This window comes from Stigmatopora argus, chromosome 12 (assembly GCF_051989625.1).
Source record: "Stigmatopora argus isolate UIUO_Sarg chromosome 12, RoL_Sarg_1.0, whole genome shotgun sequence".
Classification (NCBI taxonomy): Eukaryota; Metazoa; Chordata; class Actinopteri; order Syngnathiformes; family Syngnathidae; genus Stigmatopora; species Stigmatopora argus.
The window spans coordinates 16,092,347-16,107,440 of record NC_135398.1 but is presented as its reverse complement, the minus strand read 5'-3'; the positions used below and the strand labels follow the sequence as shown (position 1 = coordinate 16,107,440).

The 15,094-nt window shown below is 39.5% G+C and overlaps 1 protein-coding gene across 1 annotated transcript in view; it reads right to left on the bottom strand.

The window, feature by feature from the left end:
* The window catches only part of col6a1 (collagen, type VI, alpha 1), a 40,745-nt gene extending 28,425 nt beyond the window's left edge, over window positions 1-12,320 (bottom strand). The window contains exons 1-19 of the mRNA XM_077614421.1: window positions 11,984-12,320; window positions 10,860-10,989; window positions 10,576-10,776; window positions 9,171-9,330; window positions 8,079-8,192; window positions 7,970-7,990; window positions 7,694-7,711; window positions 7,173-7,226; window positions 6,290-6,343; window positions 6,135-6,179; window positions 5,901-5,927; window positions 5,763-5,789; window positions 5,606-5,650; window positions 5,468-5,521; window positions 766-828; window positions 624-686; window positions 492-545; window positions 380-415; window positions 244-306 (exon numbers count right to left, since the gene is read on the bottom strand). Of these exons, the coding sequence (XP_077470547.1) occupies window positions 244-306; window positions 380-415; window positions 492-545; window positions 624-686; window positions 766-828; window positions 5,468-5,521; window positions 5,606-5,650; window positions 5,763-5,789; window positions 5,901-5,927; window positions 6,135-6,179; window positions 6,290-6,343; window positions 7,173-7,226; window positions 7,694-7,711; window positions 7,970-7,990; window positions 8,079-8,192; window positions 9,171-9,330; window positions 10,576-10,776; window positions 10,860-10,989; window positions 11,984-12,068 (1,314 nt within the window). The 5' untranslated portion in view covers window positions 12,069-12,320. The remainder of the gene's footprint in view (window positions 1-243; window positions 307-379; window positions 416-491; window positions 546-623; window positions 687-765; window positions 829-5,467; window positions 5,522-5,605; window positions 5,651-5,762; window positions 5,790-5,900; window positions 5,928-6,134; window positions 6,180-6,289; window positions 6,344-7,172; window positions 7,227-7,693; window positions 7,712-7,969; window positions 7,991-8,078; window positions 8,193-9,170; window positions 9,331-10,575; window positions 10,777-10,859; window positions 10,990-11,983) is intronic.
* Between the last annotated feature and the right edge of the window lie 2,774 nt (window positions 12,321-15,094).

Sequence of the window (15,094 nt, the reverse complement as noted above, 5' to 3'; positions counted from 1 at the left end):
TTTTTGTAGGCAGTTACTAGCCCACGAGCATGGCACCAAATGCCTGATCGTTGAACCTGAAAAGGTCTGACATCATTTTTGCAAACATGTAGTTTCGCATCTGGCCTATAATCCTTTTTTACACGCATTGTAAAGAATGTAATGTGGGACTAATCAAATGTTTTTTTCTCCTCTCTATGTGGATGAAAAGCCCCAGTTTTACATTTTACATTTCAACCCTTACATGCTATCATCCTGACTTACTGGCTCTCCTCTTGTTCCTCTGTTTCCACGGGAACCTTGTTCACCCTTCTCTCCAACTGTTCCCTACAAGACAAAACCAAGCATAATGTAAGAGTATCCAAAGAACCTGAAAGTGATCATAATTAACATTAATTACTATGCTGCCACGAAGTCCATCTGGTCCAGGTGCACCCTGAAACAAAAAACAAAGGATGGGCACATAAGCATTTTGGACCAAAGTTTGCAGGGAATTCATGGCTTTTCCTTACATCGTCACCTCGCTCTCCTTTGTCCCCATTAGCACCACGGGGACCGCGATCACCCTGCCAAAAGACCCGTTAATGTAAGCACATTGCACAACCTTAGTATTTTTTTTTGAAGGTCTCTATCTGCTGGTTTACCTTTGGACCTAAAGGCCCATAGTTTCCGGGTCTTCCTGACTCTCCCTCTCTTCCACTATCTCCCTGGAATAAACAGAAGGAGACTTATTACACAATGTTTTTTCAAAGCATGAATCACAAAATTTTCAATATATTGTCCTACTTTTTCTCCTTTTGGCCCATAAGGACCAGGGTCTCCCTTCGGCCCAGGCTCACCCTGAAGACCCTGGAAGAAAAAACACAACTACAGCTGAAACCTCAACATTTATGCATCTAAATGTGTTCATGAACAGTATGTCTATTTAGCCTCATTTAAACAATGTGACAGCAAGAATGTAAACCTTCTAATGATTAAAGAGCCATGGGCCCTCCAGGTTTGAAATCTGATATTAGTCAAGGCCGCAAAAGGAATGTTGCAAAACGGTATTACATAACGGCTCATTTCTAAATAATATGCCTGATACACAGCCAGATTGGAGTAGTTGTCGTGTTTGGTTCCATAAACCTAACGTGGATGATTAAAATAAATTAAAATAAATAAATACTGTGTGCACATGAGATTTTGTGCAGACCCTGAGCCGGTGCTAAAAAATAGACAATGTAAACATCCAAGAAGAAAATTCCCATTTAAAGCAATCGTTGATATCTGCATAGTATACAAGGCCAGTGCCACGTGGATGAACGTGATTTAAAGTGATAGGCAATACCTTTATCAGAGGAAATAATCTTGTTTAAGCCTTTTTAAGGGACATTGCTCACTCCAATGTACAGCTATTTCCAATTTGACACCTAAGATTTAACACTTTCTAGGGGAGAGCGATATATATATATATATGTATGTATATATATATATATATATATATATATATATATATATATATATATATATATATATATATATATATATATATCAGTGGCGGGCCGTCAGGGCCTTCAAGGCCTTCTCTGCTGGCCTAAGAAATATCTGAATCATATTATATTTTGTCCATCAATACTTATTATTCCAAATGGTCTGTTAGCTTCCTTTCATTGCTTTCCCCCCTGGTTGCACTGCTTCCAGATGTGTGTTTTCATATTGAAGCATTTAACCAATCAAATTTCAGCCATTATTTGTTGCCAGGATCAGAAATCTGCCTCAAAGCCTTCACAATCAGTTCTGCGGGCTCTGCTGCATTAAACTAGACTGTTGCTTTTAACCAATCAGATTTCGAGTTGGCAAATCCACAAGGATTTTTCATACGCATTGGCATTTTGCTGGCTGGGATACGTCATTGCTTTCACCAACTATTATTGGCTTGCGTTAGAGTAGGCGGGCCAAAGCCATAGTGAGGCAGCCAGAGATCGCAAACTCCACCCACAATGGCCGACAGAGCAAAACAAATGGATTTTGTTGAAGATTTACTCACAAAGCTATTTTTCAGACGGACTTTTCCAGAAAAAAATGGACACCATTAAGAAAGGGCGGTCAACTCCGAAGCTAGCAAGCCTGTTACAGCCGGAAAAAGGGTGTGTGCGCCACTTTCAGTGCGCTAACTTAGCTGCACAAGCAAATATATTGTTGTGTTGATTTAAAGCCATTTTCAAGACGGACTATGTTGGAAATATGACAGAACAGGCTCGACTTTCATCATTAGCTTTGATGGCGATAGAAAAGCAGGAAGAAAGAAAGGAGGATGGATATTGTGTACAGTTAAAAAGGATTTTTGGTGAGTATAATATGGCTATATTCCTAAATAATATTTCAATTCTGGGCCCAGTTCTGATATCAGAAAACCTCCAGTGTTTGTATTAAATCACTAAATGCTGCTAGGAAGTGGATTTTACCCCATTTTGCCCCAGTTTAATGTTTGCCATTTTGCCATTGACGTCCATCGCTGTCTTTTCCCGGGAAAAATCACCCCCCTGGCCTGGTTGTAATGTCTCAAAAGCTCCAGTATTTGTATTCAATCAATAAATGCTGCTAGGAAGTGGATTTTACCTCATTCTAGTGCATTTTTTTGCTATTTCACGTATGGACGTATCGACGTCCATCGCTGTCTTTTCCCGGGAAAAATCACCCCCCTGGCCTGGTTGTAATGTCTCAAAAGCTCCAGTATTTGTATTCAATCAATAAATGCTGCTAGGAAGTGGATTTTACCTCATTCTAGTGCATTTTTTTCCTGTTTCACGTATGGACGTATCGACGTTCATCGCTGTCTTTTTACCGGGGAAATGATACTCCGGGCCCGGTTCTGATGTCTAAAAAGCTTCAGTATTTGTATTTGATCAATAAATGCTGTTTTCGGCTGGATTTTACCCCATTTTCGGGCAATGTTTGCCCGTTCGTCATTGACGTTCATCGCTGTCTTTTCCCGGGAAAATCACCCCCTGGCCTGGTTTTAATGTCTGAAAAGCTCCAGTATTTAATCATGAAATGCTGCTACCTCATGTCCGGGAAGAGACGGGGGACATTAGGTTTGAGTGGACTATGTTTCGCGCTTCCTTTGCTGAGGCGGCAGACCGGAGCTGCGGCCGCAAGGTGGTGGGTGCCTGTTGTGGCGGGAACCCAAGAACCCGCTGGTGGACACCGGCGGTAAGGGATGCCGTTAGGCTGAAAAAGGAGTCTTATCGGGTCCTTTTGGCCATTGGGACTCCGGAGGCAGCTGACGTTTACCGGGTGGCCAAGCAGCACGCAGCTGTGGTCGTCTCTGGGGGGAAAACCCGGGCATGGGAGGAGTTCGGTGCAGCCATAGAGAACAACTTCCGGGTGGCTTCAAGGAAATTTTGATCCACCATCCGACGTTTCAGGAGGGGGTAGCAGTGCACCATCAACAAAATGTATAGTGGGGATGGGGTGCTGCTGACCTCGACTCGGGATGTTGTGAATCGGTGGGCCGAATACTTTGAAGAGCTCCTCAACTCCACCGACACGGCTTCCCATGAGGAAGGCGTGGGACTCTGGGGAGGACTCTCTTATCTCTGGGATTGAAGTCACTCAGGTGGTTAAAAAGCTTCTTGGTGGCAAGGCCCCAGGGGTGGATGACATCCGCCCGGAGTTTCTAAAGGCTCTGGATGTTGTGGGGCTGTCTTGGTGGACACACCTGTGCAACATCGCACAGTGCCTCTGGATTGGCAGACCGGGGTGGTGGTTCCTCTTTTTTAAAAGGAAGACCGAAGGGCGTGTTTGCCCAACCAGTCTACATGTGCTTTGCTTACAGTTGGGCAAATAAGTATTTATTCAACCACCAATTGTGTAAGTTATCCTACTTGAAAAGATTAGAGAGACCTGTAATTGTCAACATGGGTAAACCTCAACCATGGGAGACAGAATGTGGAACAAAAAAAAACTGAAAATCACATTGTTTGATTTTTAAAGAATGTATTTGCAAATCATGAAGGAAAATAAGTATTTGGTCAATACCAAAAGTTCATCTCAATACTTTGTTATGTAACCTTTGTTGGCAATAACGGAGATAACGAAAGAGTTCTATTTTGGTTTCATCTGACCATAACACATTCTCCCAGTCCTCTTCTGGATCATCCAAATGCTCTCTAGTGAACTGCAGACGGGCCTGGATGTGTACTGGCTTCAGCAGGGGGACACGTCTGGCAGTGCAGGATTTGAGTCCCTGGCGGCTCATTGTGTTTATGATAGTAGCCTTTGTTACTGTGGTCCAAGCTCTCTGTTAGTCATTCACTGAGTCCCCCCGTGTGGTTGTGGGATTTTTGCTCACCGTTCTTGTTATCATTTTGACGGTACGGGGTGAGATCTTGCATGGAGCCCCAGATCGAGGGAAATTATCAGTGGTCTTGTATGTCTTTCATTTTCTAAAATTGCTCCCACAGTTGATTTCTTTACACCAGCGTTTTACCTATTGCAGAGTCAGTCTTCCCAGCCTGGTGCAGGTCTACAATTTTGTCTCTGGTGTCCTTTGACAGCTCTTTGGTCTTGGCCAGAATGGAGTTTGGAGTGTGAGAGACTGAGGTTGTGGACGGGTGTCTTTTATACCGATAATGAGTTAAAACAGATTTGTATTAATACAGGTAACGAGTGGAGACCTCATTAGACCTCATTAGAAGTTAGACCTCTTTGACAGCCAGAAATCTTGCTTGTTTGTAGGTGACCAAATACTTATTTTCCACTCTAATTTGGAAATAAATTCTCTAAAAATCAAACAATGTGATTTTCTTTTTTTTTCTTCTTTCACATTCTGTCTCTCAAGGTTGAGGTTTACCCATGTTGACAATTTCACCAATTTCGTCATACGCAGTTTCTGGGTGTGATGACAAGTAGGCTTTTTGTTGTTGATGATGACGACAGGGCCTATGTCCGATTATTATTAATTACAGGCCTCTCTAATCTTTTCAAGTAGGAGAACTTGCAGAATTGGTGGTTGGCTAAATACATATATATATATATATATATATATATATATATATATATATATATATATATATATATATATATATATATATATATATATATATATATATGGATTCTGCTGTGTTGCCTGAGTAATTTAGAGCGTATGAGTGCATTGACAAATTAAATTCAGGAGCTGAGAGAGCGTTTAACCTGTAAACTTTCAAATACAGAAAAATTATTACATTCACAGTAGAAGTACCAGTGGTCATAATGTTATAATGTTATTAGGTAAATTTATTAATATAATCATTTTTTTGCTTTGTTGTTTGTTGATTTGATAAAATTAGTTAACTTTTGATAAAATCTTGATACATTTTTATGCCATACGAATGAAATACATTTCTTTTTATTGGTAGTATTGAGTGTATTAAAGTTAATCCTAAATTCATTTGATAATATTTGATAATATAATGTGGGACACATATATCTGTCATAGGACTGACTAAAATTTTGAACTCACATCTGATCCAGGAGATCCTTTACAGCCAGGAAGACCGGGGAAACCAGCTTCACCCTTTGAAGTGAAAAAAAAAATACAGTGACGAATAAATAAATATTATTTTTGGTTTGGTACAGGTTGCGACTGTTTGTAACTTACTTTGCGTCCATCAGTGCCATCGTTCCCGCTTAGGCCTTTTTCTCCCTGTCAAGGAGGCACAGACAAAGAACATGGAAATGGCAAGTAGTCAAACAGATGCTCAGAGAAACTCAACTGCAAATGAATGCAGAATGTCAGACATCAAAGTTAAACTCACCTTGTAGCCTTTATACCCTCTTTCTCCCTGCGCAAAACATTTGGCATTAGGCAGTTACTGTATTATTCCCAAACATTGCGCTGCATGGTAATTCTACAAGAATATTCCTCTTTTTGCATTTGGGTGACTTGATTTTACCTTCAATCCTCTCCCACCTCGGTCTCCCTGCAAAAAGCAACACACACTTTATGAGGCCTTCAATATGAAGGTTGGTGACATTTTGGATTTCTTTAGTAAATGTATTCAATGTCACTCTTACAAACATGTAAATGACATCTACAGAATCCATATGAGAGATTGGCAAGGCCAAAAATCTGCACTGAAACCCACTATGACACCATATTGTGAGTAGAATTTTGGTGGCGTTTTTACCTTCATTCCACTGTATCCAACAGGACCGGGATCTCCAACAGTGCCCTGTAACAGAGTGGCAAAGTGGTGATTGTGAGGATTTCTTGCTATTATTCATTTCAGGGAAGAATATGTAAAATCTCAATGTAGTAGATTTAGTGTCAAAAATCACCTACCGTGGCACCAATATCTCCTTTCTCTCCTGCCATTCCTGGTCTACCTATTTCTCCCTATAGAGAGGAAATATACGACCAATCAGCCACGCGGTGCGTTTAGGGACATCATGTAAAAACAACGATTCATACAACAAGTCTGCTTTCAGCGTTAACAAATAAAAGATTGAGTTTACACACTTAGAGAAGGTGAAGAAATTCAAACAGGATCCAACAGCTGTTTCTGATCACCATAAAAAAAAATTAACTCTCTACGATGCACGGTTTGGACAAACGTAGCGAGAGAATCCTAACATACCCCCCCATACACAGACCCACACATCCATCAATTAATCACACTTTGTAAGGATTATAGACAAATGTGAAACTAAAAAAATGGCATCACCAAGTTTCCTAATGTTTGGTCAAAGGTCAATACAAACGTGACAAATAAACAGGAGAGCACGCACACCGATGAAGAGGCAAAAACATGACTTCCCTCAAGGGGACACACAAGGTAAACGAGGTAATACTCCCCTTGACGTAAGTCATGTTTTTTCTTCTTTGTCGGTGTGCGTGCTCCCCCGTTTATTTGTCACTTTTGTATTGACCATTTTTGGATTAAGGGCGGGGGACACCCTGAATCTGCGGGCAGCCAATCGCATGGCACAATGAGACAGACAACCATTCACGCTCACACTCATACCCAGGGGCAAATCAGAGTATTCAACCAGCCAACTCTGCATGTTTTGGGTTCTGGGAGGAAACGGAAGTATAGGTTGTAGGCTCATCCTAACTATAAATAATATAAAAAGTGACTCATAGTCTGGCGGCCCGGTGGAACAATTTAGGGAAGAAGATGTAAAATCTCAATGTAGTAGAAGATTTAGTGTCAAAAATCACCTACCGTGGCACCAATATCTCCTTTCTCTCCTGGCATTCCTGGTGTACCTAGTTCTCCCTATAAAGAGGAAAGATACGACCAATCAGCCACGCGGTGCGTTTAGGGACATCATGTAAAAACAACGATTCATTCAACAACTCTGCTTTCAGCTTTAACAAATAAAAGATTGAGTTTACACACTTAGAGAAGGTGAAGAAATTCAAACAGGATCCGACAGCTGTTTCTGATCACCATAAAAAAAAATTTACTCTCTACGATGCACGGTTTGGACAAACATAGCGAGAGAATCCTAACATACCCACACACACACACAGACCCACACATCCATCAATAAATCACTCTTTGTAAGGATTATAGACAAATGTGAAACTAAAAAAAGGCATCACCAAGTTTCCTAATGTTTTAAAGGCACCATGACAACAATAGAAATCCATTCCATTTGGTCTGGAAGGGGTAGGCAGCCAGTGTAATTTTATTCGATTTTCTCTAAGAATGGTTAAAAATGAGAAACATTGAGCACTTACATTGCAGCCAAAACAGCACTGGAAAGAAAGAAATATAAATCAGGTTTAGAGCGTTTTCAAAAATTCTAAATACTAAATAGTATACGACTATAAATTGATATAGCAAGCATTTGCAGTGCTACCGTTCAAAAATTGGCAAACACTTTATCTTTCAATAGCATGAGAAAGCGTGTTCAAACATTTTACTGGTCAAGTCAATGTAATGTGACCCTGGCAGCGAAATATGTTGAATCATTGAACTTGAGTTTGAAATACTAATCATATTATTACACATACCACGTCCTTGGTTTCGTTTGTCTGAAAACAGAAAGCAAAATGCGTCAGGTTTAAAAACAGCATTGTGAACATTAATAAAAGGAGACAAGTAAGAGAAGTTAACACGTACAATCATATGTATGATGGTTCGAATAGTTTTCCTCTTAATGCCTCTGGAGTCATCTGCTGCAGTGAAGTTCTGCCTGTAATTCTGGTCTGTGGCGATGATGGAAAGCCTGGTATCCTATTAAGACAAGCATTACACCTGTTACAAACACCCATCTAATAATATTGGACTATTTTTGTTGTCATTGTTACTCATAAATAATTCTCATCAAGTACTTTAGGTAAGTAATAATTGTTATTGAGTTTAAAATAAATATTCATCGATCATATTAAAAAAGTTACTCATACTTAGAGGTAAAGGTAGACCATGCGAGGTACAATGTGGATGGGCTCACATCGATACTTTCTGAGCCTTTGTATCAAAAGTCCTTTAGTATTGGTTACATTGTATTGCATTATGAATATGAACATTTCAATGTTTTTTTCTTTAAATTGGTCACTCAAATCTATTTATTCATTAATTAATTTTGCGCATTAATATTCCTTGCCCCTTGTTTTTACTGGATAAAAAAATCTGCCAATGGATCGGTATCGGCAAAACATACCTTGAAAAAAAACCCAGATCAGATCGGAAGTGAAAAAATCAGCATGGGGACATCACTAGTACTGCATTGTTTTTTTTTAAACTTTTTAAAAATAATTTTGGCAATGTGGCTGCCTTTCAATGAAATGTTCTATCACTTGTTTTCATTTGGTTTGTAGACAAGTTCTGACTTTGGGCAGAAGTGGCATGTATGTATCCTAGACTGGTGTCCAGTAAGACAAATGGCACATAAAGACAAACAACCAATGCCAATCACATCTACACATACAGTACTATGATCAATAATTATCAATTAACCTAACATTCAAATATTCATACACAGACGGGGGAGTACATTCAAATTCCACAGAGTTATGAGAATTAAACACTAGTACATCGCACTTTTTAAGTCATTTCTCTGAGAACCAACCCTTTAATAAGGTGAAAAAAATAGAGTTAATAATGTCTTCATTGTAGTGAAAAAAGACCAAAGCTACACTAGGTTCATGTATTGTATTTACGTAATCTGAGATGTAGCAAAGTAAATATTGAATAGAAAAAAGGTGTGTATACCTCCTGATCAGGTGAGATGGCGACAGCGAAAACTTTGACACCATGCTGTTTCGCTTCGTTTGCGGCTTCCTGTACTCCGCCACAAGGCTCCTTGTACCCAGTAATGGGATGGCCATCAGTCACCACTACAATGTATTTGTTCTTATGGTAGTGGGAACCCCTGTGTGTAGAAAAATGCATGCAAATCACTTTAAATGACTTAATCTGCAAAAATTTTCAATGGCCTTTTCACTAACTGTACTTTCTAAAGGACCATCGACCAACCATGTCCTAAAGACCGTTATTAAGTGAGCATAATCCGACAAACTATTGGATGCCACATAGTCTAATTAATTTATGTGATGATTTTGAGACCGGCAACTGGTATGAAACTTTACAGAAAAAGTGAAAAGAATCAACAAAAAGACCTCCAAAAGGGTGGAGTGATGCGCCTATAAAACATCTAAATGGGACATTCGGCACCCCAGGAGCATATCAGTATGAATGTGGTTCTTTCCCTTCCCAAAGACGAAAAAATAATTTAGGGATTAAAGAGTCAGGATTTCCGGCGTCACTCCCATTTTAAAGGTCACCAAAATAAACAAGCATATATACATGTTCTCTTAAGGTAAGATTTTGCTAATGTCAAAGGTTAACTAGTGAGCTGACGTTCTTAAAATGGTTTCAATGGCACTGAAAGTTGAACATTCACGGCATCATTCAAAGCATAACTGTGACAAGTAGTTTAAATGTTTACATACCGGATGTAAGCACAAAATACAAGTAAAATTAAACATTTAAAAAAAATCCAACTGTGGCAAATTTCACTAAAACCTGGTAGCCTAAAGTATCTTGCTAAATGAAAAACCACTACTGCCACAAAAACTTTTTAAGCATCTTGTGATGAAACATCAATTGTTACATCACGAAAAGAGTAGTGTACTAAGTAGTAATTTTCTTTTGTTTATCTATAATAGACATTATTGTTCCAACTGTGATGATTTTAAAGTAGACCTGGATTGGAATCGAAATAAGTGGAATAAAATAGAGATATCTCCATTCTAGACAGAATAGAAAAAATCTGACTGCAGGTTTGGGTTAAGCACACCTGAAGCGTTGGGAAATTATTCTTTTTCTGCGGCGTAAGATTTCTTGTTGACCAGTGTAATCAAACAGTTATGCTATTAAAGTTTTAGATTTAATTGCAAATCAGCCTCACACCAAAGAGACCCAACCTTAACTTGTTCAGTGCCATTGATGATGATAGATGTCCAATCATGTGGCTCTTTTCATCCCTATGCAGTGAGTTTGAATTACTTTTACTTTTACTATCAATTTGAACTTGGCAGCGTGAAAGCGAATGCACATCAATGGCAGGCATCCACAATAAGTTAATTCATAAATATTGATATATGATTATTATTACGCTATGAGCAGCTCAGCAAGACCCTTCTTTATAGCGCAGTCAGTGTAGGTCCCTTTGCCAATGTATTTGATGGTGTCAATGTCATTCTTCAGGGCCTGGCGATCTGTTTTCATGTCACTCAGCTCGCGAACCAGGATGACTTCATCACTGTAGTGCAGCGCTCCCGCGTTCCACGTCAGGTAGCGGTCACATCGATGACGCCTAAAGGGGGAGCAAAGATATAGGCGAGGTTCTAGGTCAATGGGCCATCAAACGCCAGCCGAAGTGAAATTATGTGTGCTTACAACTCCTGAAGTTCATCTATGAAGTGCTTGGTGAATTCTTTTATCTGGTCGATGTAAAAGTTGGGAGGTTTCTGTCTGAGAGCCACACTCTCAGACGTATCCAGCACAAAGAAAAGGTCAACGGGACATTCTGTTCATACAATAAAAAAAACAGGCAATAATAGGTAATGTTTTTGGAACACCACACATCCCAGTTGTAAACTCAGTATTTCAGACAAAGATTCATAATGCAACCTGCATAAGTATTTATGCAATCTGTGTTAGAGGCCTTTGGTGGAGCACTGCAAGTTTTCATCATCTTTGACTTGGGTGCTTGCAAACAGATTCCAACAAGCCTCTCAGTATTGAGCGCTGCGCTTGTGGAACTCCATGAACAATTATGGAAAGCCATCTTCTTTCCGTATGAGCATTATTGGTCATTTAATTATCATATTTCATTTACAGGTTGTAGGACTTTGGGCATACATGTCACAAGTTCAGTTGATTTTTCAATTCCAGACGCTCTGTTGTAATTTGCCTTTATTGTTGCTTCTCTTTTGTCATAATTCTTACATGCGAAAATATCTGGACCATCACTTGCAGAAAATGACACTTTACAGTAGGGTTCGGGAACCTTTTTGAAAGAGAGAGCCATAAATAATTCCTATTTTCAAATGTTTTTCCTTGAGAGCCATACTCACAATTTAAAAGTCAAAATTCATGAAAATATGTGATTTTTTTTAGTCATTTTAACACTTTTAAAGTACAAAAAGTCTCTGAATTCTTTTGACAACACTATTATGCTGTTGCTAATCAATGAATATCAATGAGTTCAATGAGTATCAATGAGAGAATGGATGCAGAGGACGAAAATGAAAAAAAATCACTGCCAGAGTGCCGACGTGACGTTTCTATTGGTGCGTTCGGGACTCGGCTCTCTCACCACCGGTTTCCAGATTTTAGCTCAGAGCCATATGGACGCATCAAAAGAGCCACATGTGGCTCCCGAGCCATAGGTTCCCTAACCCTGCTTTAGAGGCATGCACAATCCTCGTCATATTGAAAGATACAGAAAACACTTTAAATATTATATACATTCTTCAACAGAAACAGTTCATCAAATTAGGTTAGAATCTGAAACTTACCCGCAGACTTGTGTCTTTGAATCTGCGTTTGCACTCTGGCAAGGAGGACACACAGCAGAACAAGGAGACCTCTCAACGTCTCCATGGTTTAACAGCAAAAATAAAGCCAAAAAGTAAAAGCAAAATACCAACAAAACAAAAAAAAACTATAGAAACAAACGCAGAGGCGACCCGAACCCAAAAAAACGGTTAGTATATGGCTAAATTCGTTAATAATTTTGGTGATTCGCCGCCCCAGCGCCGTCGGTCCAGGCAAGAACCAGAGCGCGCAGATGAGGACGATGCGGAAGGAGGGGCATGCACGCGCCTATTTTCCGTGCGTGAGGAGTTACATCTGGCGAGAACGCGTATAGGCTAAACCTTTACCACACAACAATCCAAGACACGCCTGCTGCTTTGAAAGGGACAAACAGAGAAAAACAGGCATGCACGAAGTTCCTGCATAGCCTACTTTTTTCCTGCATGAGAAAGATTTCCCCCTAAAGTGTTCTGGGAATTAACAAATTCAGTGAGGAAGTTATTATTTAGAACATATATTCTGCATCGGAAAAAAGCGGGAGAAAATGGATGGATGGGCAACCAAATCTTAGGGGTGTTTTTTAATTTTTTTATTTTATTTTTAGTGTCGTGTATATGCATCTGCTTCGTTTTTCCAGACACGTTACAGAATGAACATTCAAAGAGAAAGGGAGGAAGGAATTCGTGGCCCCCTTTGTCAGTGGAGAAGTAAGAATCACAGTGCCATCTAGTGCACTATGTGGGTCATTCCAGGATTGGAGGCTATAGTACCGTCCCACTCATCTCATCTCATTTTCTGAACCGTTTTATCCTCCTTAGGGTCGCGTGGGGTGCTGGAGCCTATCCCAGCTGAATTTGGACAAGAGGTGGGGGACAGCCTGAATTGGTGGCCAGCCAATCGCAGGGCACAAGGAGACAAACAACCTTTCATGCTCACTTATACCCAGGGGCAATTTAGAGTGTCCAATCAGCCTACCATGCATGTCTTTGGAATGTGGGAGGAACCGGAGTACCCGGAGAAAACCCACACAGGCCCAGGGAGAACAAGCAAACTTCATACAGGTGGACCGACCTGAATTCGAACCCAGTTCCCCCTCTGTGAGGCCGATGCGCTAACCACTCATACGCTGGGCCGCCCCATAATGTGAATGTAAGAGGAGTATTTGTTTGTTTAATTGTGCATGAAATTGATAATTCCGCAACTAAAATAAAACCAAAAGGATTTTTTTCTGTTTTGCACCCCCACCAATAATCAAAGTGAATCTCACATGAACAGTTATATTTTTTTATACATTTAAAATGTTTCACTGCTTTCTTGTAATTGTGGGAACATTTGTTTCACATAACATATTTCAAATTTTATTAAACATTGAACTCGTCTCCCACAACATACACTACATGCAAACTTTTTACCATAACCTTCATAATGTTGGGGAAGAAAAAAGTAATGAATCGTATGATATGACTGGAATGACCCATGTGAACACTGCTTATTGTCACTTCTTGTTAGGAGGTCGGGTGTGGAGACCCCCTCAGCAGCGACTCTGGGGGCGATCAGCCTTCAAGCTCCTCAGTCCAGACATCCTGCGAAATTGCTTCTGTTTTGGGTGAGTCGCTCCGGCACTTTGCCGTCACCTCTCCGCGGACTGTCCAGAGCAAGACGCACCGCTACTGCCAAAGAGGTGGCCCAGAGGCCAAATCTGGCCCACCACATCATTTTGTGTTACCCGAGAAACTAAATAAAGAGTGCCGACATTCTTTTTTTTGATCAAATTCAAATGAAGACTAAAACTGAATTGGGAATATTTCCAGTTTTTCCCCTTTTTAAATCCATAATTGCAATTTTTATATCCAAAATTGTATTTTTTTCTGTTTGTATTGTTTTTAGTTTAAAAAGCATTTTTTTAAATGTAAAAATAATTATATAAAAATATTTTTGGTTTTCTATTTTGGTATTGAGAATAATTAACAAATATTTTGCTTCTTTTTTAAATAAAGAACAAATGATTAAAATATGTTTTCCCTTACTAAGAATAAAAAAGCTCAAATTGTTTTTGATCTATAACAAACTGATTAACTGAGAATTTAAAAAAAATCTAATTATATCTAAAATGTGAATTTGAAAAACGCAATAATTACTCGTTTTCCCTTTTAAATAAAAAAACAAAAGGTTAAAACACATGATAGATTTAATATTTCTGATTAAAACAATTGCAAAAATACACAAGATAATATTTGTCATTAAAAGCCTCAAAGAGAACATTTTTACCAATTTTAATGTCCAAAAATGATCGATCGATCAGCACGATCGGAAAAGCCTTCAATTCATTAATCGGTTAATTTTGGCAGCCTAGTTGGAATACATAACAACTCTCTGGGTGTTTTAGGTGGAGGTGTGTGTGTGTGCTTTTCGCCTCGTGTCCCTCCAGGTTTCCCGTCCTCTTGTAAGTAGCTGCACGTGATTGGTAATCAGCCCTTGTGTGTTTATTTAAACCCTGTTTTCTGGTATGTCTGGGCATGGGCATATTACCTCGTGTAACTTGTTTCCCCATCCACGTAAGTCATGTTTTACCTCTTCATCAGTGTACGTCCTCCCCGTTTAGTTCTGATTCTGATAACTTTGTCCTAATTTTAGTATTAAAAGTCCTAAGTTATGCACAGCACCTACTTTGCCTTTCACTGGTTCTCGCATCCTGGGTTCTGTCCTCGTTACACACCCGAGCCAGATCATGACACTTTCAGAACAGTAGAAAACTTGGAAGAGTTAACTTGATGTTTCATAGTTGCTGTGGGCTTGTATGAATGGTGGGAGTGTCGTGAACTCATTTTTTCCACTGAGCTCACTTTTCTTAGAGACACACAGTTGTTCCCAGCGAGCAGATGCAAGGACATCTGGTAATGATCGGTGTTTACGAGCCAGTCCTCATAATAAATCAGCTCGGTTTCATGGCATAATGTATAAAATTTGATGCCTGTGTTCCAGAATGACTCCATGCAGCATTTTTTATAACAGTAAATTGTAGTTAAAGAGATTAAGTTATTACGTAACAAATGGAGCTCAAAGATAAAATGGAATCTACAACTACAAGGAAG